The sequence below is a fragment of the Lagopus leucura genome, unplaced genomic scaffold (assembly GCF_019238085.1).
Source record: "Lagopus leucura isolate 7727_CA_CO unplaced genomic scaffold, USGS_WTPT01 Super-Scaffold_100004, whole genome shotgun sequence".
In the NCBI taxonomy this organism is placed as follows: domain Eukaryota; kingdom Metazoa; phylum Chordata; class Aves; order Galliformes; family Phasianidae; genus Lagopus; species Lagopus leucura.
The window spans coordinates 69,081,974-69,108,026 of record NW_024962264.1 but is presented as its reverse complement, the minus strand read 5'-3'; the positions used below and the strand labels follow the sequence as shown (position 1 = coordinate 69,108,026).

Below are 26,053 nucleotides of genomic sequence, written 5' to 3'. Positions count from 1 at the left end.
TCCAATGTTTTGCTTGACATCACTCAAAAGGGCACGCATGGGACGGCCCTCAACAGACCTCTTCTTCTACCTAAGGGCTGGTAAAAGTTGCAAAGGATGCTAAAGACAACCAGAAATTGGAATGTAGAAGAGTGCTTCTCAAAAACCAGTGTACACTGATGGAGATACACTGATGGAGAGCCGTGCAGTGCGTGTTGGTGAAGCAGCTGACATTCGGGCGAGGCGGTGGGCACGGCTGCCTGCAGAACAACTTGGAGGTGGAAAAAAGCAATTGTCAAGGAAGTAGATGAGATGAAACCAGTGAGTCACCTTTTCATCTCTGCCTTACTGCATCCAATGATTAAAGCACAGCTCTTCTGTCTGCAACTCCTCCTATGACAGAAACCTGTGCTTCAAAGACACAAGCAAGTACATGCGGAGCAGAGACATCTCGCTGAGATATTTAACTTAATTGATCCTCCCTATAATACGATTTTCAACTTCTCTTGCATCTCCTGGCAAAACAAGTGGAGAAAAATAAACCAAACCAGTTTGACACCTAACGAACCCCTCCACGCCGCTGCACACTCATAGGACTGGCAGTCCCTATCTCAGCAGGCACAGGAACCCTGGCTCCAGGGTTCATCCAACGTCTTGTTTTCGCACTGCTCTTCACTTATCTTAACAGGGCAGGGAAGCCTTTAATTGCAAAGTATAAACACAAGTTAAAAAAAAAACAAAAACAAAAGCAACAACCCACAGCTTCCTGCCTGGTGGGAACAAACCTGCATGCTGGGCTGGGTGCTGCCTTGAAACTCTTGGAGGGGTTGGCTCCATCTTCCTGCCATTGAGTTGTCTTAGAGCAGAGAGGTGGCCACAGCCTCATTGGGTCATTTCACAGCATACATACCTATTAGGTCTTGGCCCTTTAGACCAGATTTACAAGGGTTTCCCCTCAGCCACCATGCTTGGAAATGGATACTGAAGTCCCAGGTTACCATGCCTTTAAAGCAGCCAACAACCACATCAAATGGAGTCTTAAGAACTCCATTTACCATCTGATGGTTGAAGCTAAGCTGGGTATCCCCAGTATCAGCATCACTGTATCTCTCAGCAACCTTCACCACTGCATCCTTGCAACAGAGTGGGCAATTCTTTAGAAACATTTTGAATCAAGAAGTCCAGATTTCCCCTTGGTCTCCCTCAAACCTGACCTATGAATCTCTGAAGTCTACAGGATGAGCTCGCATTCCAACTTTTCTCCAATATCTTGGCTCATATCTTCCCAGAAATCTGTAGGGTCGTTGTACCTTTGAAGCCCACTAACCAAATACAGCCAAAATGGGCAAGATGATTCCTAAGTCAATGGGAGAAATTTAGACAGGAACAAGGAAAGAACAAGCACACATTTTGTAAAGCTGAACACTCCTGCCTAAACTTTTATACTGCATCTCCTAAATAGAAAAAAAACCTCCACGAAATATGTGAACAATGCAGAAGAGACAGAAAATTTGTATGAGAGGAAGGTGAATGGAGCACGTAGCAGGGACAGAAGGGAGTTGTGTTCTTGAGGGGAACGCTCTTCTATCGAGCATCCCTATCAGAGGTAACAGGGAAAAATTAATGCATCGGAGGGAGACCTCTCATTACGCAGCTGGCCGACATCCAACACAAACCCACAGTAACCACAACCGGCTTTCAAACACAGTAAAAAGAGCACATAAAATGTTTGCTATTTGACAAGCGGTGAGCGGAACAGCTGTTACACACCCAAACCAGTGTTTGCCTATCTTACCTCACTGCTGGGCTTTGTAAAGCTGATGCTCAAATTCACAAGCGCCATCCCGCTGCAACCAAGAAGAGGAACAAAAATGATGGAGCAGAAGAGCGGAACCTCCCAGCCCTCATCCCTCACGCGTGTGTCTCTGGGATAAGGGCTCCAAATCGCCTCCATGCAGAAAGTTTGCACTTCCAGTGGGCATTCAACACACAGATTTACAATCTGCTGGACAGAAGGAGAGGCCTCGAGAAAGGAGCTCTAATGCAGCTAGGATGTTCCCTTGCCAGAGCCCAGAGTGAAATTCTTCGAGCGCTGGAGACAGATTTTCCTTGGCGGGCGGCCACAAGTGTCGATCTGGCTTCTAGGAGAGATCAGCATGGCCATGGATTGCAGCGACTTCACAGACAAATATAAAACCTTCCTCTTCAACCAACTTGCTTGTAATAAACCCATGGAAATGAAAAGCTAAAACACTTCCAGCTGGCCAGAAGGCTGCGGTGAGAACAAGGAACTCATTGCACGTGCAGACTTGGGCTGATGTGGAGTACCCTGGAGCTCATCAGTGGCACTTGGGCATGCCGTGGTATTGGCACCCAAGTGCCTAAGTCACTTAGGAAAGATTTAATAGCTCTACTTTCCATTACAGGGATCTTGTATTTGAGAATCAAATCCGATCACTGCATTCTTCTTCCATTTTACATTTTATTGTGCTAGTAAATAATTTTCATTTTAAAGCAACTTAATCTCAAGATACTTTGAATTTTTTCTTGTATCTAGAACTGCTTTTGTGTAGCTCAAGGTTAATAGTACTGAAATACAGTGGGAAAGAAGGGAGGAATCTCTTTAATTGTCTTACAGTGAGTGTTTTCTGTCTGGTTACTTTAATTATCTACACAGCAAAGCTACCCTGCTCATGTGGAACCATGCTAATTGGCACGATTGCTCCAAGGTGGCTATAGATTTACCTAGAACACAAACCTGAAATTATTTTTAACCTTGTCAAAAGCTTGTATGGATTTCAGGCTGGAAACACTCCTTCAGCAGCTATGCAGGAGCTCCTCCAACTTTAAGTGGGAACATCTTCCTAGGATGACAATCATAGAATGGTTTGGGTTGCATGGGACCTTAAAGACCATCTGGTTCCAACCCCCTGCCATGGCAAGGCTGTCATTTTTCTATGTCAACTCTGTGCTAACATTCAGTGGCATCAAAGGAAAAGAACCTAAAGAGAACAAGTTAAAAGCAAAGCAAATAAAAACGTAAAGACCTCTCTTTGCTGCACCTCCATCCACCTGTTCACCCTCCAGCTCCCAGCTGGAGACGCAGCCCAATTAGAAGTTCCATGGTGGTGGAAGTGTGAGATCTCTGACAGTCCTGGAGCAGTGGATGAAGCTTCACGCAGATACCCAAAGCTTGGTGACACGTTCTGTGCCACGGGGTCAGGGCAGCAGTATGGCAGAGGCAGCTGGGAACCATCTCCAACCCTCCTGTGGTCACTAATCTCAGTAAAGCAGCGATAAGCGGACTGAGCTCTACTTGCAGGAATGAGGTTGTCCATTATTGCTACAATCCTTGGCACCAACGAGCATTGCTGTTATCCAGCAGAACATCTAGGACTTCCTGTTCTCACCTGGCACTCAGCAGGCCTGAGCTCCTCCCCTGCTCCTTGCAACATTCAGAAAGGCCATAATTTTCAAATGTGAGAAAAAGGTGGGACTGCCTTCCTAAACAAAGAAGAAAATGTTCTGTACAAAGGAGAACATTTGACAGAGGAGGAAGAATGGTAGAGGGCTACTGTTCAGCCTCTCCCTTGCTTGAGCCGAATTCATTTGGCTGCGTTCTGCACTTATGAGCCGTACAAACATTTTGCACATCCCAGCCTGCTGCTAATGCACTGGCTCAGAGCAGCTCAACCTCACAGAGCACTTTTACGGCGTCTCATTCTTCAGAAAGCCACAGCTTTCCTCTTCAAAATCCCCACATTCATGTCTTCGTGCTTGGAAAAGAACCAAAGCCTCCACATTTCCTTATATCCGGGAGGTTGCAAGCGCATTGCGTACTGCAGTCAATAAAGTGCCAAGAAGCTAATGAAGATAAAAATGTCAACACGCGGCCGTGATAACACGCACCTTTTCTGCAGAGCTATCTTGAACGTTCTGCAAACAAATTTGGTACTTACTCACAGGCTGGAGTACGAAGGGCACCCACACAGTATCCCAATGCTATTAAAGTTATCGCTGCCTTGCAAAAGTGTCATTGGATGATGGATTGCTCTGCACCTCAATTGGATTCAGAGAAGCTCTCAAACCTTTACGGGTTAAAAGCGGCTCCAGTGTGGCTCAGAGTCACAGTGGTGAGGAGATCATCGATACAAGAGATTATGCAGATTTAAGAAATACCCTCGGCACCCGAAAGTTTTCAGAATGCAAACTACGTCAACTCTGAAAACAAGAGGCACTGCATCATGATGGCAGGAGGGACAAAGCCAGGGGGGTTTAACAGACAAAAAAAGATTGTTTTAATAGGAGAGAAGCATCAGTCATTGAGTCTTACTTCATTCAGACTTTCTATCCAACCCATCCATCTTCAGTGCCAAGAGATGACAGGACCACCTCACTTTTTCCCCCCCGGCCTAGTGGATCCATAATGCCCATTTCCAGCCCTAACAAATGACTCACTGCAATGGCCCCTTTCCCCAAACCGGCTTGCCAAGCCCTACGAATGTCTCGGTACCTGCTATGGTCAAGTTGGCTCTTTGGGCCCCTGGAGAGGTGGGCACAGATGGTGGAGCCCAACCATCTTCTCCAGCAGCCCAATTGATCACTCGTGGCCAAGTGACACTCACTTATGACATCAGTGGCACAGAGGACCAGGGAGGGGGAGCAGGACCGAGGGCAGACGCACCACACACACCCTTCCCACACCAACCGGAATGCAAATTGCTCGCCAAACGTTTCTCCAGGCATTATCTGCAAACAAAAATGCTCAGAGCAGGCGGTCTCTGCATCAGTGCCTTCTCTGTTCGCAGCACCTGCTCTGTGCCAGCCGCGCCGATATCATTCTGCCATGGCCACAGAAGCCAATGGGAGCACAATGGCCCCGCCGGACAGGGTCAGGGTTCACTCTCCCTCTCCCCATCCCACCAGTCCCCTTCACCTCCGCCATCTCCAGGAGCAAGGAGTGAGGAGGTGGTTTGGGGCACAGGGAGGCGGGGGAATGCCCGGGGGGGGGAATATAGGTCTCTGGCGTAAATCACCAACGCCGTTTCCCCTCCTCTCCCTTTCCTTAAGACCTGATGGTCTTCAGTCACACATCTTAAAAGAAAAACAAAAAACAAAAACACAAAGACTTACTTGTCTCAAGTCGATGAAGGCCAACTGCAGCGTGTCCCCTTGGAACCCAGGCACTGGGCCGGATCTGGCAAACTCTGTGGGAAAGAAAAGAGGATAAAAAGCGCCTTTAACTAACCATGGACAGGGAGATTGGCAGACGGATGACAGGGAAGACAAGAGAGGCTGGGGGAGAGGAGGACCGCGCTTCTAAGGAGTCATGTCTCCCTCCCTTCAGCCTCTTTGTTCGCCCTTCAAAATTCGTGTCATCAAAACACCATTAATTCCACCGTCCTGACAGCAAGGAAACTGTACTAATTCGACCTGAAATTTATTCCCATGAGCCGTACTGGGCTTCAGAGTATTTGTTTTGTGAATGGACAAACAACTCGCGGAGAAGAAAGGGGGGGATGGGGGTGGAAAAGTTTTTCCTCTCGACACAATAAAATCTTCAGCTCTGAAACTCTTTTCAGTTCCGAAAGCTATTTATATTTTAGGGCACTGAAGGAATTTTCTAATTTCACGCCTGTCACCAGGCTCCATAAGCATTCATCAAAAAAATATGCCCGGCCGCATCATTAATTATTCGGCAGCAGATTATTTGCATTATCTGGTATGGAGCACTACTGCCAGCATACAGCCACCCCAAATGGGAAGAATCGCGGCCATTATGTGGCATATTTCTTTATTTTGGATGAAGACATCTGACAACTGAATAACGTTGGCTTCGAAAGCGAAGAGAATATTTTCAAGGCCACATTTACCTCCTTCCAATGTAATCTGGCCAAAATTTCATACTTAAGTCATTTATTTGTCTTCCAATTCATTATTTAAACCAAGTCTAAAGCCACCAAGGGGGACTTTAACAAATTCATGTTAGAGGACCTTAGTTCTTCCATGCCATTTAACAGCTTTTCCTTGGTAGCGCTCATGAAGCCAATGACTGCATACATTCAAGTGTGTCTTTTGAAGATGTGTCCAAGGTTGATTTTGCCCAACTTCCCTTAGTTTTCGCCCTCTTTAGCTACAGAAATAATGGCTTTATCTCTGCTCTCCATGCAACTTTTCATCACCAAGGGGACCTAACTTGTGAAGCCACAACTCGACGCCATGAAAGACTCAAGAGGGAGTTTCCACTATAGGCTGAGTTTTGCTGCTCCTGGAGACACGGAAGATTCGACATACTGGAATGGAGAGCTTTCAGGAAATGAAACAAAGCGTGATGGCAGAAAAGAAGGGAGGGAAAAACACACAATAACAATACAACGTGTTTTTATGTTGTACAATGCCACTGCCTACTATTGCTCAACTATTCTCGTTTTCTCCATTCAAGAATCTGCAAACACTCCTGCAGTTGCATAAAATGAAGGAATGGGGAAGGCTCGGCAATGAGAAAGGAGGATTTTCCCTTCTGTCTCCATGACTGCACAAAGGTACCAGTGGACAAAGCCTTTCCCTAAGCCCTGTGAAGAGTCATTTTGTGCCAGGAAGTCTTCTCCTTGTATACTTCGCCTCCCTAAAGTCATCTCACTTTCAAGCAAATGCCTCAAAAGAAGGAAAACAAATCTCCACCGATTTCCTGTGGCAGCTTAGTCATATGGCTTTAATAAGGAAGATTAATGAATTAGCAGGGATTCAGACCTGCTCCTTAACTGACTTATTTCTGGAAACCAGAAAAGTGTTTCTTGCTGGCTTTCTGGCATCACCCTACATTAAAATCTCAGCATGGAGAACATCCTTTAGTACAGACAGCAGCACCTCCAGGGCACTGAGGCCACCTCCAGACATTGACAGCTTTGCTTTTTAATACACTCGGCCAACAGAAGGGCTCTACAACTGAAATGATGGCTCACCTTTGCAGTGTTCACTGAGATGCAGAAAGTAAAAGCATGACCCAAAGACAGAAGAACCCAACCACAGCTGTTCCCATGGCCTTCTGTCACTTTTGCACAGGATAGGACTGGGCAGAGGACAGTCCAAAGTGAATTCTTGCTTAACCCTCCAAAACTATTTCAATTACTTCTAACTGCTTACGTACGTTTGCTATAAAGTTTGAGCATAGCTTGCCTCAACCAGCACACTCACACAAAGCAACAGTGAGACAAGCTTTCTGACTCTGCTCTGCAAGGGATAAATCATCTTTACACATTCGCTGTACACCCCACTGTCTCATCTGGAAAAATTATCCCCAAAGCCACATCAATCCTGTAACACTTCTACTCTGAAGAAGCACGTACCTGAGAAGCTAAAAACATTTAGATATGGGAAACAGCTTCCTCTTGAGAGGTGAATCTGTGCCGGGCTTCTCTGTACCACTAATGTCTCTAGGTTGAAATACCCAGCAAGCTGGCTCAGCATTACGTCCCACGTTCTATAGATGGGGTCACCTCATGTTACCCATTACATTTGAAGCAACATTGGAAAAGAGAAACCCTGAAAGGACTGAATTGAAAAGAATTTTCTATTTTAGATGGAAGGTTTTGCAGCTGCTAGGAATCTATTTCAAAGTACACATGGAGTTTAAGGCCTTCCTACAAGCAGAAATTTCAAGTAGTAACGAGAAAACGCCTGCAAATTGATCTTAAATGTTTTCAAAGACTTGTGAACCTGCCACTGTTGTCATCCACTCGTGAGCAACGTGAGATAAATGGATTTTATCCCATGCCACAGCTCACCTTCAGCAGTCTCCTATTAACCAACCCTATGGGAGTTAACACTGGGAATTATGGAGTAATATCACCCTTTAACAAGACAAGTTATAACAACAGTAGCACATGGAACGTGCTCTGTATTAACCAACATTTGCTTCAACAGCAATTCTCATAAAAAGAACGGGCTGGAGTCTCTATGGCATTAACAATGCACTTGACATCCATGGAGTGAAATGACACATGAGATCACATCACTTATGTTACAGAAGAAATTAGATCAAGACCACGGCTTGCATGCAAGAAGAAAGCTGCTCCAGCAATGGACTGTAAGGAGCCAGAAGAGGAATGAATGCAATGCTTCACCCCATGGCTGCTACAAAAATAGCGGTACCTCCTGTCATCAGAGGTCACACTTTACATACCAATGCCACAAACTTATTTTGGATGGAGAAATAAACAATGTCTTAAAGAAAAAAAGAAACAAAGAAGAGAACAGAGCTTTAGAGGAGAGACACAGCCAGTTCTTCTTGGTTTTAATCTCTTCAACCAGATTTCAGGATAATTTTCTCGGAACGACCAAGCACAGTGCTGGCCTCGGTACTGTCGGATTCATTTATTGTACTTTCTCCACTACCAAGGCAAGTGGCAAACATAGCAAGCCACCTACAGTACAGCCCCTTGAGCAGAAAATCACAAGAGAATAGAGCAGATCAGTATGCGCCTGTTTGTACAAAGCATTTAGCCAGGCTAAAGGTTTGAGAGACTTGTGTTCAGGCCAAAAAAGTAATGTCTTTGCAAGGTCTACAGGCTTGGGCCACCCAGGGCAGGTCACAGAGGGACTCTAACCTCTCTTCCAAAACATTTCACCAATGAAAGAATCAAGGAACAGGAACCGTTAAGCCCTTTACAATGAACAAAGAATAAAGAGTTCAAACACACACAAGAAAAGAGACATCCACTGGAAATTAATTATACAGAATTGGAGGAATCTCTTTTTGTATACTGTACGCATAGGGATAGAACCTTACACATATTGTGTGGTTAAAGGCTACTTTATTCCTCAAAAAGATCATCTTGAGGGTGAGATTTTCCCTGAATTACTTTACACTGCCAGAATTTACGACGGCAGACCTGCAGGATCGAGGTTACAGCAACTCCTGTTGAGGTGAACCACGAATATCCACTTGTGCTTGTACCTCTTTTGAAAGAGTTTTTGTTTTAGGGGAAATAATTATGACCACATCCCCTAATGAACAATCTAGGTCTTAAAACCATTGCCTGTAGATAAACTCTTTGAAGATCATCTTAGAAAAGTCAAGCAACAGGACTCCTTGCTCCTTACCCTGAGGTACAAAATGACCCGAGGATTCTCAAGATGAAGAACAAGTGTTTGCATGGACTGGAGATTCCCAAAGGCAAAAAAGGACAGCAGGGACAGCTATGAGTTTAGGCAATGGGAGGATGGAATGTCCTGTTGGCAGAGGACATATTATTCTCTTCCCAACTTTTGTTCAGCTTATGTGAGCTTATACCTCCATCCAAATCACAAGATCATAGCATTATAGGATATCCCAAGTTGGAAGGGACCCATGAGGATCATCTAGTCCAACTTCTGGCTCCACACAAGCCCATCCAAAAATCAGACCACACATCTGAGTGTTGCCCAGATGCTCAGGCAAATGATCAAAGCTCAGTGCCACCTCTGGAATCTCAGAGGGCTGCAGGAAGAGGAAGAGCCATCCAAAATCCACCCAGCAGCATCAGACGACATCACAAGACTCCACCACCATCATTTGCTCTCTGAAGGAGCAACGACGAGCTGCAACATTGCATAGAGATGTGGTCCAGGGGCTGCTCACTGTGCATTGGAACACTGGGATCTGTTATCCTGTAGGACAGGTACACAGAATCCATAAAGGTTCCCAAACCCAAAACCCAAGACTTCCAATGGATGTCTCTTATCAGTGGGAAGTTCTCTACTCCACTAAAACAAGAATAGGAGAAATGGAATCAAGTATCAGTGGTGTGCGTGCCATGCTGGGTGGGGAGAGAAAGCAGGTGCAGAGCTGGGGGATGGTGGTCCCAGTGAGTTCCAAACATTGTTTGAACTCAAGCAATTACAATGGATTGCTCTTGAAACCAAAGAGCTATTCTTGCTAAAAGCCAAGAAGGAGCTAAGAGACCAGGTAGTGAAACCCTCCTCTCTCTTTGTTATAGTGGAACAAAACTGATTTAGCTCAGGCCACAGGGAGATAAAACCCAGCTGCACTGTGTGAAAAGGTTTCTGAAATCTTTGTTAGCTTCTTTCCATATATTTTAAACAATTCATTAAAACACAGCATAAAGGTAACTCCACTGAGAGGCCCATTACTTTTCATTTGCTAGGAAAAGGAATGAAAGCAAATGCTGAGGATTTGGAGGGACCCGAGTCATACTTTCAAAGTCTAATTTAAACAGGTGTGGACAGGAGCATTTTCTCTTCCTCAAGTTGCAAAGGATGGCAAAGATGGGAAAACATCAGCAAACATCCTGGTAACAAAGGAGAAGAGGGGAAGGTGTTGGAGATGGAGGATATCTGTAATATTGCAGCAGACAGCAGAGGAAACAAGAGGACAGAAGAGATTTGGAGGACACCATGGAATCAGCAACAAGTTTACAAGGGAGATGGAAAACCCTTCCAGTAGACACTGGAAGAGAAGCTCAGTGATGGGCAGCTGTGTGCTTCCCACCCGCGCACGCTTACAGCACTGATCACCAGGCACTGCTTCCCTTGCAATGCAAGTGCAGAATCCTAAAAGGAAGGCATTTCTTCCCAGAAACACAGCGCTCATCCCCAGCAAACCAATGCACGATGCACTTAAGGCTACCAGAGGAGCAGGCAGCTGTGCTTTGGGTTTGTAGGGGGAGGGAAGGCTGCCCACAGCACCGAGCGGACGATGGGATTTCCGCGTGAGAAAGTTCTTGGGGCCAGATAAGGCAGCCAAGAATGAGGTGGTAAACAGCTGCCCAGGGACCCATATAGGCACACGTTGGCGTGCTCTCGTGTTGGGTTCAGTGCTCCTCAAGCTGGCTGCCACGTCTGCGTTCCTTTATTGACTGCACCCATGAGTGGGCTGAAGGAGAACGCGGAGTTGAGTGAAATTTTAAATATAATTTTACGGTGCTTTTAATTTCTTGTAAAGCAGCAGTTAAAAGGCTTTGGAGATCGTGGAACTGCTTATTTTATGACCTAAATATTGTAAAAACAATCTGCCTCAATCGCCGCTGGAATCAGTTAGAGATGTGAAACGCTTTTGTAAGAGCGAGAGCAGCCGCCTTCCCCTTCTCTTCTTCTATTCCAACCTCCAAATTGGAGTTGTTACATCAGATTCCCACTGCCCTGGAGGTGAAGAAGATGGAGAAAGACCAACACCAGCACCAGGAGGTCCCAAAAAGAGCGGAGCATGGAACCAGGCAAAAGGGAACGAAGCAATCACAAAAAAGTACCAAGAAATCTTGGGTTGTGGACCTGTGCTGTAAGACCACAAGGCCATTTTAAAGAGCAAACATCTGTTCTGAAAAAAGAATCCCCTCTTCTATTTCCAGGTTCGCAGAAGTATTTGTGTTGCTTTTCTATTTTTTTTTTCATTCCCTCCAGAGTTGTTTTTTTTCTCCCTCTTTTCATGTTGGCTCCCTGGGCTGGTGCCAGAACACACTCCTAAATTGAGACATAATTAGACGTGTCCTACTGTGTCTTTCTGGACAACTCATTTAACCTCTACATCTTACTTCACTCTAGGTTTAAATAAGAGGTGAGAGAATCTCTCTCGGCTGCATAAGAAGAGCAATAAAAGCCAAACGATAACAAAGAGTTACAAGTAATAGCAAAACTTCACATCTTGGTTTGCTCCTCTCTGCTTCAGCCCAAGGTTTTCTTGTGCAGCCATTCCCATTACAATGAAAAGAGATCATTTCTAAATTAGAAGCTGCATCATGGACCTACGAGTCTGGGGAATTAATTTACCCATGTCTTGGCTCAAGCTTAAGCCATTATCCTTCCCACCTCTACAGCTACTACACGTTGCGTACATAACCATATTTTCTTGTAATGTGTGTTATATCTACTCCTATATAGAGTACGTTAGCTGCATCCCCTTCAAACCATGCTTAATTCACTGTTTCCATTGATTTGTCTCATCACTCTCCTCTCTAGATTACATTTTGTCATCTGTTTTACTCAGCGCTGAAGGCATCCAGGGAGGAGATCCTGCTTAGTGACCCAAGTTACCGACGGGGTGGAAAACTGCAGGGTCACGAGTCTGTTTGCAGCCAAAAGAAAAAGAAGGAAACGATTTCTAATGACAAATGCTTCCTATTATTCTCAGCACCACAGACTGTCCCTGCGCGGACACAGATTGAGAACACAGCTGCTACCGGTGCAGCTGATGGGACACAAATTAGACAGCCAGAATTGAGGGCTGAAGGCACTTCTGAAAGAAAAATAAGGTGTTGCTTGCATTGTGACATATGATATAGCTGCAAACTATGGATACGATTCATTAAACGCTGATCCTTCTCCCAGGTTCTTCTGCATGCAGTACTGTGAAAAAGCAAAATGATGACCAGCCGTTAAAGAACAGCCCCTATCGAACCCACACGATCTTACAGGTGACCTTTCAACAGAATTTAATCTCTCAGCACTTACAGTCAAACTGGAGCATGATTAGCAACACTTCTGCAAAGGGCAGGAGAATATAGTCTGACAGCATTAAGTGCCAAAATGAGGACGCCCTCAGTGCATTTCACTGAATGAATGGAGTTACCAAAGATAGGAATGGCAGCTCCCAGCTATTTAGGTCCCAACACCATTCCCAGTGAGGACAGAGACTATCTTGCTGTGGGGCTTAACAGGAATCACATCAGGGCAAAGAGCGTTTCAGAAGACTCCGCAATGAAGAGGTTTGTGATGATCTAAAGAGCAAACACTCCAACCTCCTTATCAACCCAGAAAGCCAAAACGATGAGTATATGGAATACACTTCCTCCCAAAATCCTTATCAACCCAGAAAGCCAAAAAGATGAGTATTTGGAATACACTTCCTCCCAAAATGTTCATCCACTTGAAGTATTTCTTGAACCCTATCAAGCTGAGTGTTTTCCGTAGCCATTGCTTTTGTGATACGTTCACAATCACAGAACATAATCACAGACTCACAGAATGGTTTCAGTTGGAAGAAACCCTTAAAGGCCATTTGCTCTCACTCCCTACAATGAATGGGGACACCCACAGCTCCATCAGTGCTCAGAATCCCTCCAGTCTGATCTTGGGTGTCTTTCTGGGGCACCATCACCTCTCTGGGCAACTTGTGCCAGTGCCTCACTTTACTGTAAATGACTCCATCTTTATATCCAGTCTAAATCACCCCTCTTCTAACCTGAAACCATTTCCCCTTGTCCTATCACAACAAGGACAAGTCTCCTGTCAGGTCTCTCCAGACCCTTCTCTCCAGACTTTAGATACCAAGCACCTAAAAGCTGTCAGACAGCCATGTATCTGAGCTAGCTTTGGCCAGTGTTCTCCAAGAAAGGGCACTGCCCTGCTGCAGCACCAGACTGACCATCCCTGGAGAGATGCCCATCCAGCACCAAATGTGTTTCAGTGCAAGGCAGCAGCACCAAGAGATGAACATGCCCAGCTCCATCTGTCCCAAGACACCGTGACCATCTCTCACCTCTCTGGTTCATGGTTACCTGAATCAGATAATATATGTGGTCATTTGTTCAGCATGGAAAAGAGAAGGTTGTAGGGTGACCTCATTGCAGCCTTTCAGCACCTAAAGCGAACCTACAAACAGGAGGGGAGTCAATTCTTTACAAGGATAAATAATGGCAGGACAAGGGGAAATGGTTGGAAGTTGAGGGAGGGGAGATTTAGACTGGATATCAGGGGAAGTTCTTGACAGAGAGAGTGGTGAGGTGCTGGAACAGCTGCCCAGAGAGGCTGTGGATGCCCCGTCCATCCCTGGAGGTGTTCAAGGCCAGGTTGGATGGGGTCCTGAGCAGCCTGGGCTGCTATGAAAGGTGGAGGTTGGTGGCCTTGCATGTGGTGGGGGGTTGGAGCTTCATGATCCTTGAGATCCCTTCCAACCTGGCCATTCTATGATTCTATGATACCAACACAGAAACTTTTCAAACCCTGTTTGTGCTTTTGCCTTCCACCAACACCCTTGCAAAAGCAAGTGCCACCAGTGGACTGAACAATGCTCAAGCCTCCCAAATGCAAAGGTGCTGGGTGACATTGCAGGGGGTAGGTTGGAAGCTGGGGCTGAAAGAACTGCACGGCAGCTCTGTTGCTGCCAACAAATGAAGTTGTCTGTGGGTATGGACTCATCCCCTTTCCCCTTTCTGAGCTTCAATTAGCATCTAAAAACAGACTCACAAGGGAGGGAGGATCCTGTGCACAAGTGTACTGGCCCTGCCTCGGATTAAATGATAAAAATAGGACGAAGCAAGGTGTTCTGTCAGTTCTGTTCTATATTTTGTTAACAGCTACAGACAGTAGGATAATAAGCAACCTGAGAGACATCTTAGGATTTCAGAGCGTATTCAGATGTTAGCTAGATGAACTAAAATGAGCAGGGTTGACTGCAAGCCACATCGGTGGCCCTTACCATGCTCACATGCACACCTCTAAATAGATGTAACAGTTGCTTACAATGACTCTTTCCCATAGCAGTAACATTGCAAAAAGGGGATGCTTTGAGAAAGAATTCCCTGCAGCAGATAGAGAAGACAACTGGCTGCAGTCAGCAAATGACCAGAACTTCTTAAGAACAGTTACTGTTTTCTGAAATGGTTACAACTGAACTGATTTTTGTGAGCCTTCCCCGATGTTTTACCCACTCTAAATCCTCACACTTCTAAAACACTCCGTTTCAAAAAGCAGGGATGATCTGGAAAGCATCAGCGAAGCATTTTAGGAAGAAAAGGAACAGCAAAGCTTTGATCTCTTCGAATTTGCTGAGCTGCTTCTGTGCTGAAGATATTGCCAGATGTCCTCCCAGACAGCAGCAGCGAGCTCTGCCAGTCCCAACCACTTGGCACCACACACAGCACTGCCCTGGCTCGGGTCCTGGCATACAAATGGGCAAAGGAAAGCAATGGAAAACGGGATGGTAATGCATCTTACGTTCACATTCCTCCACGTCCAGGTTGAACTGCTGCAAGGCGCCCAGCGTCAGCTGCCGCACTTCGGCTTCCAGCAGCAGCTGCATCAGCGAGGTGGACAGGTGTTTGCATGCTGACATGCAGGCGGTCTGTGCCACCTTCCCCTGCAAAACAAAAGGGAGATGTATGAAGGCCCAGGAGCACGCGTTTACAGCACTAAGCAGCCCCCGCCATCACATCCTACTGTGGACAAGACAACAGGCCCTGTTTCATTTGATGGCCTGCATGGATTGCATGAGGTAACCTGGTTGATAGGTTAAAACGGTGGGAGCGGCGACAACTCAGAACTGCAGCCTACAGCTCAAATTGCATTTATTTACACTGCACAGTATGAGTTTCAAAATCCCATTCCAACAGCGGAGGCACTCAGCTCAATGAGAGCTCTTTCCTGCACGGCATAGGGAGCGCTTTGCTCCTTCGCCAGGTTGGGTCATCCGTGGTGCCAGCAGAAATGACTTGGGTCTGTGGAGCAAGGGACACGAGCAGGCTCCTTGGCGTGCACCCTGCAGAGCTGGAGGGACACTGTGATGACCACAAACCCACGCTGCAGAGCTGGAGGGACACTGTGATGACCACAAACCCACGCTGATGCTCTTCTGCCTACTTCCAGTGCTGTGTGGCACCATCCAGACACAGGTGAGGAACAAGGAGAAGGAAATGTCACAGTGAGGAAGTGCTGAAGCTGTGTTGGCTTGGATAGGATTGGGGTGAGGTGGTTTCGCCCTGATGGGCAGCTCAGCTGTACCACAGTGCTCCCTCACTGCCCCCCCTTCAAGCAAGAGGGGGAGAAAATAGGATGGAAAAGGGTGCAAAGGTTGAGATAAGAACAAGGAGATATCTGACCAGCTATTGTTACAGGCAAAACAACAGAGCCAGCATAGGGAGATTAAGGTAATTTATTGCTTGTTAGTACAGATTAGAGCAGTGAGAACTAAAAGTCACCTACAGGCACCTTCCGTCATCCACCCTCTCCCTGAGTTAGGGAATGGCAGTGGTCAGCCCATAACATTACATCTCTGCTACTCCTTCATGGTCACCCTCTGCCCCTGCTCCATGTGGGATCCCTCCCCAAACAGATCCCACAGAGGCTGCCCACAGCTCTTCAAGCACTGCTCCAACACAGCTCCATTCCACAGGGCCCATCCTTCATGAACTGCTCCAGCACAAGTCCACACGGATGGCCCCAGCCTGGGCTCTGCTCCTGCAGGAACCCTCCACGGGCTGCAGCCTCCTCCAGGCCACATCCACTGCTGCACCACGGCTACACATGGAGATCTGCTCAGAGCGGTGCCCATGGGCTGCAGGGGGACAGCCTGCTCCTCCATGGGCCCCTCCTGGGCTGCAAGGAGTTCCTGCTCTGTGCCTGCAGCACCTCCTGCCTTCCTTCTGCACGTGTCTGTTCCATAGAGAAGGTGACCATCAACACTTGGCTCCTCCAGTACACCCCTACTTCATGGGGAGACCTACAGGGCCAACAGGCTGGGTCAGTCTGGAGGAGAGGAGGATCAGGAGAGACCTCATCACTCTGTACAACTCCCTGCAAGGAGGTGGTAGTGAGGTGGGGATTGGCCTTTGCTCCCATGTAATGGGGATAGGATGAGAGATGATGGCCTCAAGTTGAGTTCTTCCATGGCAGCCTACAGGTTCCTGAACTCCCTGAGACACCAGGAGAAGACAGAGGTGGAAAAAGTCCTTTCTGTGAGCAACACGTATTTCCCCACCCACCAAATTGCAACCAAACCTTTGTGACAAGCTTCCAAACTGGGCAGCAGACTGTTGTTCAACCTAGTTGAATTTCTCCCCTCATTTACAGTTCCTCAAAAGAATTCCCTCATTGCTTGGGTCCAAAAGTTGCAGCAGGATCTACATAACAGGCTTCTGTATGCAGTGCAGGTGTGGAACATGCATTAAACCCATAAAAATGTGCAGTTCTAGCACGGGAACACAGACTTACAGAAACTCTTTGGCCAATGCTGCGTGGAACCAACCACAGCTCAATGCCTGCAACCTCCACGACAGCACTTCTGGTGGTGGGGCTGCCATGCAAACAGCCGTGCTTCAGCTGGAGATTATGTTTTCAAACGCACACAAAAGGATTTAACACGCTCTCTTGGAAACGAGGAGTGGCTTAGGAGACATTTACAAGCATTGTACAAATTGTACTCGAACTGGGATTAAAGTGGGGGTGGATCACAAGTTTCATTACCGCAGCACGGACAGATGAGCAGGTTTTTGATACATGAACTGGGAAATGCTCTTGCCAGCTTCACCAAGTAGGTTTGGATGCATGGGCAACATCCATCTTCAGCAGCAGGAAAACTTCCTTTGTCATTAATAAGAAAGCAGAGGCACGCTCGGAGGGCAGGGCACTCCATCTCCATTGTTTACTGCCGTTCCCAGGCTCCGGCAGCGTCCATTACTCACCTCAGAACAAACACCTTTGCTAAAATTAAGATGAAACATGGCAACCATAAAGTTTAGCGCAGCCACGAGTTTTTGCTTTTCATCATTTCCTCGCACCGTTCTGACATACTGGGTTATTTACAGTGCTGCTCGGGCTCATTCCTCAGCCCTGTATGCAGTGGAAGCACGCTGCTATCCGACCACCATTTTTCTTCATTACTTCCAACAGACACTTTGAATCGTTGCTATGCTCCGGGTGTTTTGATGTGTTGTTGAGCAGAAGGCTCAGTCTTGGTCCATCCTCTATGATCCTCACACATCATCCTCTCCACCTGCAGTCCCACAGCTGTTCCCCAGCCAACTTGAGACTCCTTGTGATATGCAACTCAAACCCAAAGCGGACTTTTCCTTCTCATCACCCACTCTGCTCGGAAGAGAACCCAAAAATCCATGAGCCTGGACACAGGCTGCAACCCCAGGGCAGCTGAGACACAAACCTCCATGGACGAAGTCAAAAGGAAAACCCATAAGAAGGTTTTCAGCCTCAGTGAGAAAAAACATAGTGTAAGACTCTCCTTGTACACCAAGTAAAGGTTGGATCAGCAGCACGGAGGTACCTAAAGGGTTACCTGTGCCTGCAAACACACCTGCTCTGCTGCATGCATTCCTCCGGCCAGCCAAGCTTGCCCAAAGAGAGAGTGAATGACAAGCAACACTGGGAGGGTGAGAAGAACAGCAAATAGTTGAAATGAAATGTCAAGTTAATAAGCCAGACGCAAGGGAGACGGGAGGGAAAAGGCAATTTAATCGTCATGCCCTGACAGCACAACAGCTCTGCAGAGCCTTCGTGGCAGAAGCAGAGCATACAAACCATACAAGCATACAAACTCAAAATTATTGGATGAAAGATAAAAGCATACGCAGGTACTTTTAATCCATTCTTCCTCCTATTTATGAGCTGAGGGCCTGGAGATGCTTTAAATCACTGTGATAAAGGCCCAGTTGGGGACAGGAGGTCCTCCACCATGGGGCACAGCTGCCTGGCACACCAAGGTCTAACACCTTTCCAGAATTTATGCTCTTTCAGTCTTATAAATACAGATACAGACAGTGACAAAGACGCCACTTACAGCAGCTCTCTGCAAGATCAGCCACTGCACACAAACATCAATTTTATAATATTTTCCCAGAAACCAACTGCAATACCTGCTTGATAAGCAGTTGTTGCTGGTAGGAGAAAAATCAAATGAGGACATTGATCGATTGCTCCTAACAAGGGGTTCTATTTCTCTTTCCTCTTCCAGTTCCTACTGTAGTTCCCAGGATGGCGGCAGTGATCCAAGCCTGTGATTGACATGTTTTCCTCTAAACCTCCAAAATCATTTCCAGTCCCACCTTGAGCAGTGCCAGGACATGTGCCTTGGCTTGGAGGTGTCAGGGGTGCCCATCACAGAGGCTGCTCCTACAGAACCCTGCTATCCTGCTATGGTTCGGAGGAACCAGAGACGCATGCAGATATGGCACTGAGGGACATGGGAAGTGGGGATGGGTTGACTTGATGATCTTAGAGGAATCTATGCTGTCTCCTCCTTGGGGACCTACAAAAGCCATTGGATATGGGCCCAGGTACAACCGGGAGTCCCTGCTGGGGCTGGGCTGGACCAAAAGGACCCAGATGGATATCCAGCCTCAGCCAGAATGGGCTCCTATGAACTGCCTGCAGAGATGAGAGTAAAACTAACACTCTAAAGTCACCAATAGCTCATTTACCAACATGACAGAAAACGGAGGAGCTTGAAGTCAACAAGAAAACCTCTATCGCATCAGTTGTTTACTTTGCAAACCTCACAAAAGCTGAACAGGATTTGCGTGGGGCAGAACTGGGTGGTGCATGAGTACATGCGGAGCTCAGCTGCTGAGACACCCAAGCACATGCCCAACCACCCTTTGCCCATCTCAAACATGGCCAGCAAAATAGCAATTCTCTTCCTGAGCACACCATCAACAGCCGTGGGTTTGTTTGTAGACTTTAATGGGTCTGTAACTGCTTTTTTTTGCCCACGTAGGAATCCCCCTGTCCAACTGCCCTCAGTGCAACCCCCTTGCAGCTGGGGTCTGCAGCTGGTGTTTCCATCACAGGCAGATTGAACATTAGGAAGAATTTCTCCTCCAAAAGAGTGGACAGGCACTGGCACAGCTGCCCAGGGAGTGGTGGGGTCACCATCCCTGGAGCTGCCCCAGAACCGTGGCGATGTGGCATTGAGGTGAGTGCGCATGGTGGGATGGGTTGGGGACCTGGGGATCTCAGAGGTCCTTTCCAACCTTAATGACTCGATGATTATGTGACACCTCTCAAGGTGATGCTGCCCATTTGGTGCTCCCAGAGATGCACAGAGGCGTGATACCCAATGAATACCAATGAATAGCCAATGAATGAAGCAGCAGAGCCAAACCTCCCGATGCTGTCCTCAAAATGCAAGCCATAGGTGCCACACATCAGCACAAGCAGTACTCCTTGAACCAAGCCCCACTGAGTCAAACACGCTGCAGGAAACCAGCCATGAAATCATCTCATTTCAGCTGCATTTCATCCTTGGGCAGCAGATTAAGCCTTTTGGGTTCCCAGGAGGCAGGAGAAGGTCAGTGCAGAGCCGGCGTTGCTCACGGTAGCGTATTTGTTTGAAAATAGCAAATATGTTAACAATTAGGGAAGGGAAAAGCTGAAAGGCTGCCTTGTTAATTAAGGAACTTGCTATCAAAGGACTCATTAAAAGCTACTGAAACGGAATGGTTGTTAAAATAAATACCCATTAATCTTAGTGTGCAATCAGGAATCGGTTGCCGCTACCCACCTCATTGCAGGGCTGGGGGCTCCCGGCTTGCACCAACTGCTGCAGGCTCCAGGGAGACCCATGGGGACCCATCCTGCATCACCTTCACCTCCAAAGGGCCGCCGCTGCCTCCCACTGCCCCTTATCCCCATCACAGAGCGGGCAAAGCGCAAACAAAAGTCCCATTGTGGCACTGCTAACGCTTCCGTCAGCTCACCGAAGGACTAATGGGATATTGCCACGAGAAACAAAGCCTGACAGGTTTCAAGCAGTCCCAGGGTTTGCAACTGTTGTGTTTTTATAACAGCAGGATTTGTTTTCATCTGCCACATGCACCGGGACTGCTTTGGTGCAGTACGCTCAGACATGCAAATCCACGCGCTTGCGGACAATAGAAAAATGGGCAAAATAAATATGGAACTCTTGGCATGACAAGTCCACTCCGTTATAAACAACACGACTCATAGAACCATACAATCCTTGGAGTTGGAAGGGACCTCTGAAGGCCATCTAGTCCAACTCCCCTGCAATGAACAGGGACAGCACAGCTAGAACAGGTTACCCAAGGCCTGACCCAGCCTTGCCTTGAAAGTCTCCAGGGATGGGGATATAAATTTTACTCCATCATAGTTATGAGTCAAGAATACTGGTTCGGACAAGCAAATAAGGCACTGTGGAAATCCCAGAGCCTGCAGTGTAAAACTGCTTCACAGCATCTTGTTCCCTTCCTTAGTCCATGAGCATCTACCAGCGGACCATAAGCTGGACTCATCCCAATCATCTTAACACAATGGTTTGGCAACACAAAACCTCAATGAAATGATGGCAGAAAGGTCAGCTCCCTTTTCCTGCTATTTAGACTATGTGTTCTCGTATCCTGCCCACAAATAGGTGCAAATGAAACTGCCACCATCATACAGCTCCTCACCGCAGCGAATGCACTGAGAGCAGGAGGATGTAATCAGGGCTATTTAAGTTTTCCTTCTGCAGAAATAAACTGAGTTATCTTGCAAATCTTTGCCACTTTTGTGGGCAAGGTGGGAAAAATCAGGACATTTTTGAGGGGAATATTAGGAAATCAGCTTTGCTGTCTTTGAGCCTCTCAGTGTGCCCATGCCTGCCTGGTTTGCCACGGTCTCAACACCACCCTCATTAATTCCTCTGCATTTTAAACTAGGGCAGGTGAGGTTTAGGTTGGATATTAGGAGGAGGTTTTTCACACAGAGGGTGGTGAGGCACTGGAACAGGTTGCCCAAGGAGGCTGTGGATGCCTCATCCCTGCAGGCATTCAAGGCCAGGCTGGATGTGGCTCTGGGCAGCCTGGTCTGCTGGTTGGTGACCCTGCACACAGCAGGGGGTTGGAACTGGATGATCATTGTGGTTCTTTTCAGCCCAGGCCATTGTATGATGATGATTCTATGTCCAACATGTTCATCCCTAAGGGATCGGTTTCAAAACAGGGATCCAGAGAGCCACTCCTTGTCTACAACAGCTCAGCACCTACAGTGAATAGCAGAGCTCAAACCTGCAACATCCCAAATCCCACCAACAGGAATGGTGCCCCCAGCTGCAAATTACACAGCTGGAGGTTACGTGGCCTTGGAATCTGCCAAGGAAAAGAAGCAGAAAGCTTCCAACCTGCAAGAGAAAGTCGGTGATGAGCAACACTCATGCAGTGCTGTCAGGAAAGGGACACTCCCAGACTTGTAGCCAACCTGGTCCTTCACATTGTTTGGGGGAGCTAAAATTACAGGCTTTTTGGTGCTCAAATTAATGAAAGAAGAAGCACACATCCTTCTTTGAAGAAGGCATTTTGGATCCAAAACACAACTGGGACCTCTGTGTCTCCAGCCTACCCCACAAAACCCCACCCCATCCTACTTGCCCCTATGGGAGAAGCTGTATTGCCATCAGCAAACCACCACATTTAAGCAGACTGACACCACTGAGGCACTGCCATGCACTACTCTGATGAAAAAATGGGGATTCCTGTCTTAGGACTCCAACCATCCCTGTCATCTAACAGCCACGATCAAGAGACAGCTCTCCACCATGGAATCTCAGATGCCACCTACGAGCAGCACCAGCCTGCAGGCACAGACCATAGTGAAACTGCCACCACACAAAAATAAACCAGACAGCCAGTTATGCTGACCACTGCAGTCTGATACAAAACCCCTGAAATTCCAATAAAAGAGAAAGAAAAATAGTTTGGTTCCGCTATGGATCACCAAGGCCAACAGCTGGAGGCTGTTCTGGGTGAAGCTGGAGGGAGCATCAACACCAAATGGTGTTTAATTTGGGCAGGGCAAGGTTGCTCCTGCATGGCCATGGAGAGGAGCAGCCCATCACATACTGCATGCATTTGCTCACAGGAAGGAGTGAATATCTTCAACAGCAGAAGCACAACTCAAGGGTTTTCTATCTGTGAGAAATCATGGGAAATGCAAATATAGGAAACAGCAAATCACAGAATCATAGAATGGCTTGGGTAGGAAAGGACCTCAAGGATCATCAAGCTCCAATTCCCCACTACAGGCAGGGCCACCAACCTCCACATTTCATAGCAGCCCAGGCTGCCCAGGGCCCCATCCAGCCTGGCCTTGAACACCTCCAGGGATGGATGGGGCATCCACAGCCTCTCTGGGCAGCTGTTCCAGCACCTCACCGCTCTCTCTGTCAAGAACTTCCCCCTCACATCCAACCTCAATCTTCCCTCTCTCAACTTCAAACCATTTCCTCTTGTCCTGCTGTTATCTACCCTTTCAAAGAGTTGATTCCCCTCCTGTTTGTAGGCTCCCTTTAGGTACTGCAGGCTGCAATGAGGTCACCCCACAGCCTTCTCTTCTCCAGGCTGAACAAGCCCAGCTCCCTCAGCCTGTCTTCATAGCGGAGATGCTCCAGCCCTCTAACCATCAAAAGCAAGGCTTCAACACAACCCAAAACGTATGGGCAGAGCGCACCACAACAGCTAAATCCAGTTCTCCTTTCCCAGAAGGGAACCCTTTGGCTTTGCCACATGGTGGAGATTGCTGAGGCACTGGAACGGGTTGCCCAAGGAGGCTGTGGATGCCCCAGCCCTGCAGGCATTCAAGGCTGGATGTGGCTCTGGGCAGCCTGGGCTGCTGGTTGGTGACCCTGCACACAGCAGGGGATTGAAACCAGGTGATCATTGTGGTCCTTTGCAACCCATTCTATGATTCTACGGGTTGATGGTTGGATGCGATCATCTTAACAGTTCTTTCCCCTGAATGAATCCACACTCCTCAGCTCTCCACCATGGAAAAACACAATGTCCAAACACCACAGGTACCTCTAAGAAGGAACGAAGCCCACAAACAGCCTGCGTTTAATGAGACTCTGTTCACCCAGGAGCAGCCGTCATCCCTCGTGGAGCTCTTAGAGCCGTGCAGCCCTCGCCGTGCTCCTCCCCAGACCCCGTGTCCATGGGGTGAGGCTTCCCAAAATGCCTGACACAAACCAGAGCCCTGGCCCGACAATTATCAGAGAGCAAAAACTGGAACGAACGAGAAAAAAAATAAATGACATATTTCATCCTCCCTCTTTTGTGGCTTTTATTTTCTTTTGTATTCGCTTTGGGAATAACATTCTTTCCATTGGGAAGAGTCTGATTTTCCATTAAATACAAAGCAGCTGCCATTTTGGAAACAAAACGTTGATTAAATGCAGATTTTTTTATTTTTTTTTTTAATTTTGTCCCTCATGTATGAAGAGTTTGAACCACGCTCATCTCTTGATTTATCGGGGCAAAGCATCTGCCAATTACAGCAGCAGGAAGGCTTAAAAAGAGAGAGTGCACAGAACCGATTCATCTGTACTGTACAGTGCTAGCAGTTGGGTTATAATTAAAAGGGGAAGGATCTCAAGGCTGGAAGACCAGCAGGCTGTGCTCAGCCTCATGCAGAGCCCATGCCTTGCTCCAACAGAACCTAGAGCTCAACAGATGCCCACTTACTGTGGTGCCCATTGAGGGCTCGGTGCGTTCTCCATGATGTTCGAATGCCTGCTGGAAATGGAACTGGGACGTGACTTCAGCCCCAGATGTTGAGCAGATTGAAAAAAAAGAGCTCAAAAGATTAAAAAAACCCACTCTGTTTCCAATGCAATTCAGTAGGTTTCTGCTTCTGAACCGGGCAATCAGAGCTGATTACTGAGAAGTAGTGATCTGCACAAGCAGCACGTGGAACTGCCGCTGTTCTTACTATTTTCCAAGGGCAAAATGTTAATGAAATTTTTATTTCATGTAAGAACACAACTTCTGGTTGAGAAACAGAGAGGAGGAAGTTGGATATTAAGAACAATTTCTACTCAGAAAGTGGCGATGCATTGGAACAGGCTGCCCAGGGAGTGGTGGGGTCACTGAGCCCGGAGGCTTGGTTTAAGAACCATGGAGATGTGGCACTGAGGGGCATGGTCAGTGGGCATGGTGGGATGGTTTGGGGTTGGACCTGGGGATCTGAGAGGTCTTTTACAACCTGAACAACTCTATAGTTCTATGAAAGCTGAATGGCACCTTGTTTTTTTTTTCATTAGCACATCCAGTTCTCCTTATTCATTCATGAAACACCACGAAGAAAGACCATGGCAACCACGAGAAAATCCATGAAGACCCTCATCTTTCAATGTTTTGCTTCCTTTCTCTTGCTATGTAGGCTGCACGGTGCCTGGAGAACACACAGCTCTGTGTTGGCACCCAATGACAGTCACCAAACTCCATGTCCGCATCTGCAACCGCTTCCTTCCCACCATTCTGCTCCAGCACTTGACTGTGAATTGATGGTTGAACTTGATGATCTTAGAGGTCTTTCCCAACTTTAAGGACTCAGTGATTCTGCTGCAGATATGACATTCATCAACATTCCCCTGCGTGCTCCCAACGTCGAAGTCTTGCAAGACTTCAGGTTGCCAATGTACGAAGCCAGAGGAAAGCATATAATGGCAAAGCCTATTATTTCACTCAAATTTGAGTCCAAAGGGAAAAAAGAAACATGCTTTAACATCTGACGGTGCTGCTGGAAGCTCTGTGCTGGGCTCTGGTGCAGGAAGCAGCGGGCGTGTTTGAATTCCTTATGCTGAGGATGGTTTTTTGACTGCCAAATTCCCCGTACCACACATCTGATTCTTTGTGCATGCAAAAGTAAGCATAAAATAGCTTTATAAATCTAAGTTTGTAAAATGAAATCAAAGCCAAACATGCCAAGGTGACTACACAAAAGGAAGCAAAACCTATGCAAGCGCGCACACCCTGGTTTAAAGGATTTATGGGACTGGGCATTTTAGCTTCAATTAATTTTCAGAGTGCTGAAAGCACACAAGAAACCATGTAATTACAAGATAACTTGGCTTACCCAAATCCTACTTAACTAGCACTCGTGGGTTAAGCAGAGGTCAGGCTTCCCCAGCCAACAAAGCTAACTCCACCATATTTGAACGCGTCAGTGCAACCAGAAGTTCTCATTCTGACCCATTCCTTTTGGCCAGTATTTGGGATCCTGGGGACACCTGAAGAGTGGCACACAGCCCCAGAGCATCAGGAACAGCCCAGACCCCACAGCCACACGAGCACTGCTCCAGGCATGATCCCATCTTTGACCATGGCAAACTGTCCAACCTTGAGCGCAAACTGGATCGAGTAACCTCAAGAGAGAGCAGGATCTTCCTTGGAGAGCAGAAGAAGCACCCAGACAGGATTTTACAGAGGCTGCTCACAGCCCTGTCCATGCCTGTGACCCAGACTCACAACTTGGGGTGTTTTTCTGTATCTACAACACGGAGAAACCTCTAGGATCAGCCACAACTGCTTCCCACCAGACGCTTTAAATGCAGCCACAATTGCTCCTTTGTGCTGCTATG

General features: G+C 47.2%; 1 protein-coding gene across 7 annotated transcripts in view; it reads right to left on the bottom strand.

The window, feature by feature from the left end:
- Positions 1–26,053, bottom strand: part of EXOC6B (exocyst complex component 6B) — a 246,067-nt gene that overhangs the window by 57,811 nt on the left and 162,203 nt on the right. For 5 of the 7 annotated variants that reach the window (XM_042872008.1, XM_042872009.1, XM_042872012.1 and 2 more), the window contains 2 exons: positions 14,908–15,049; positions 5,113–5,186 (listed from right to left, as the gene is read on the bottom strand). In XM_042872008.1, coding sequence (XP_042727942.1) covers positions 5,113–5,186; positions 14,908–15,049 — 216 coding nt within the window. Of the gene's footprint in view, positions 1–5,112; positions 5,187–14,907; positions 15,050–23,902; positions 25,322–26,053 lie in introns of those variants that run through there. The other 2 variants (XM_042872015.1, XM_042872016.1) reach the window with 2 other exon arrangements.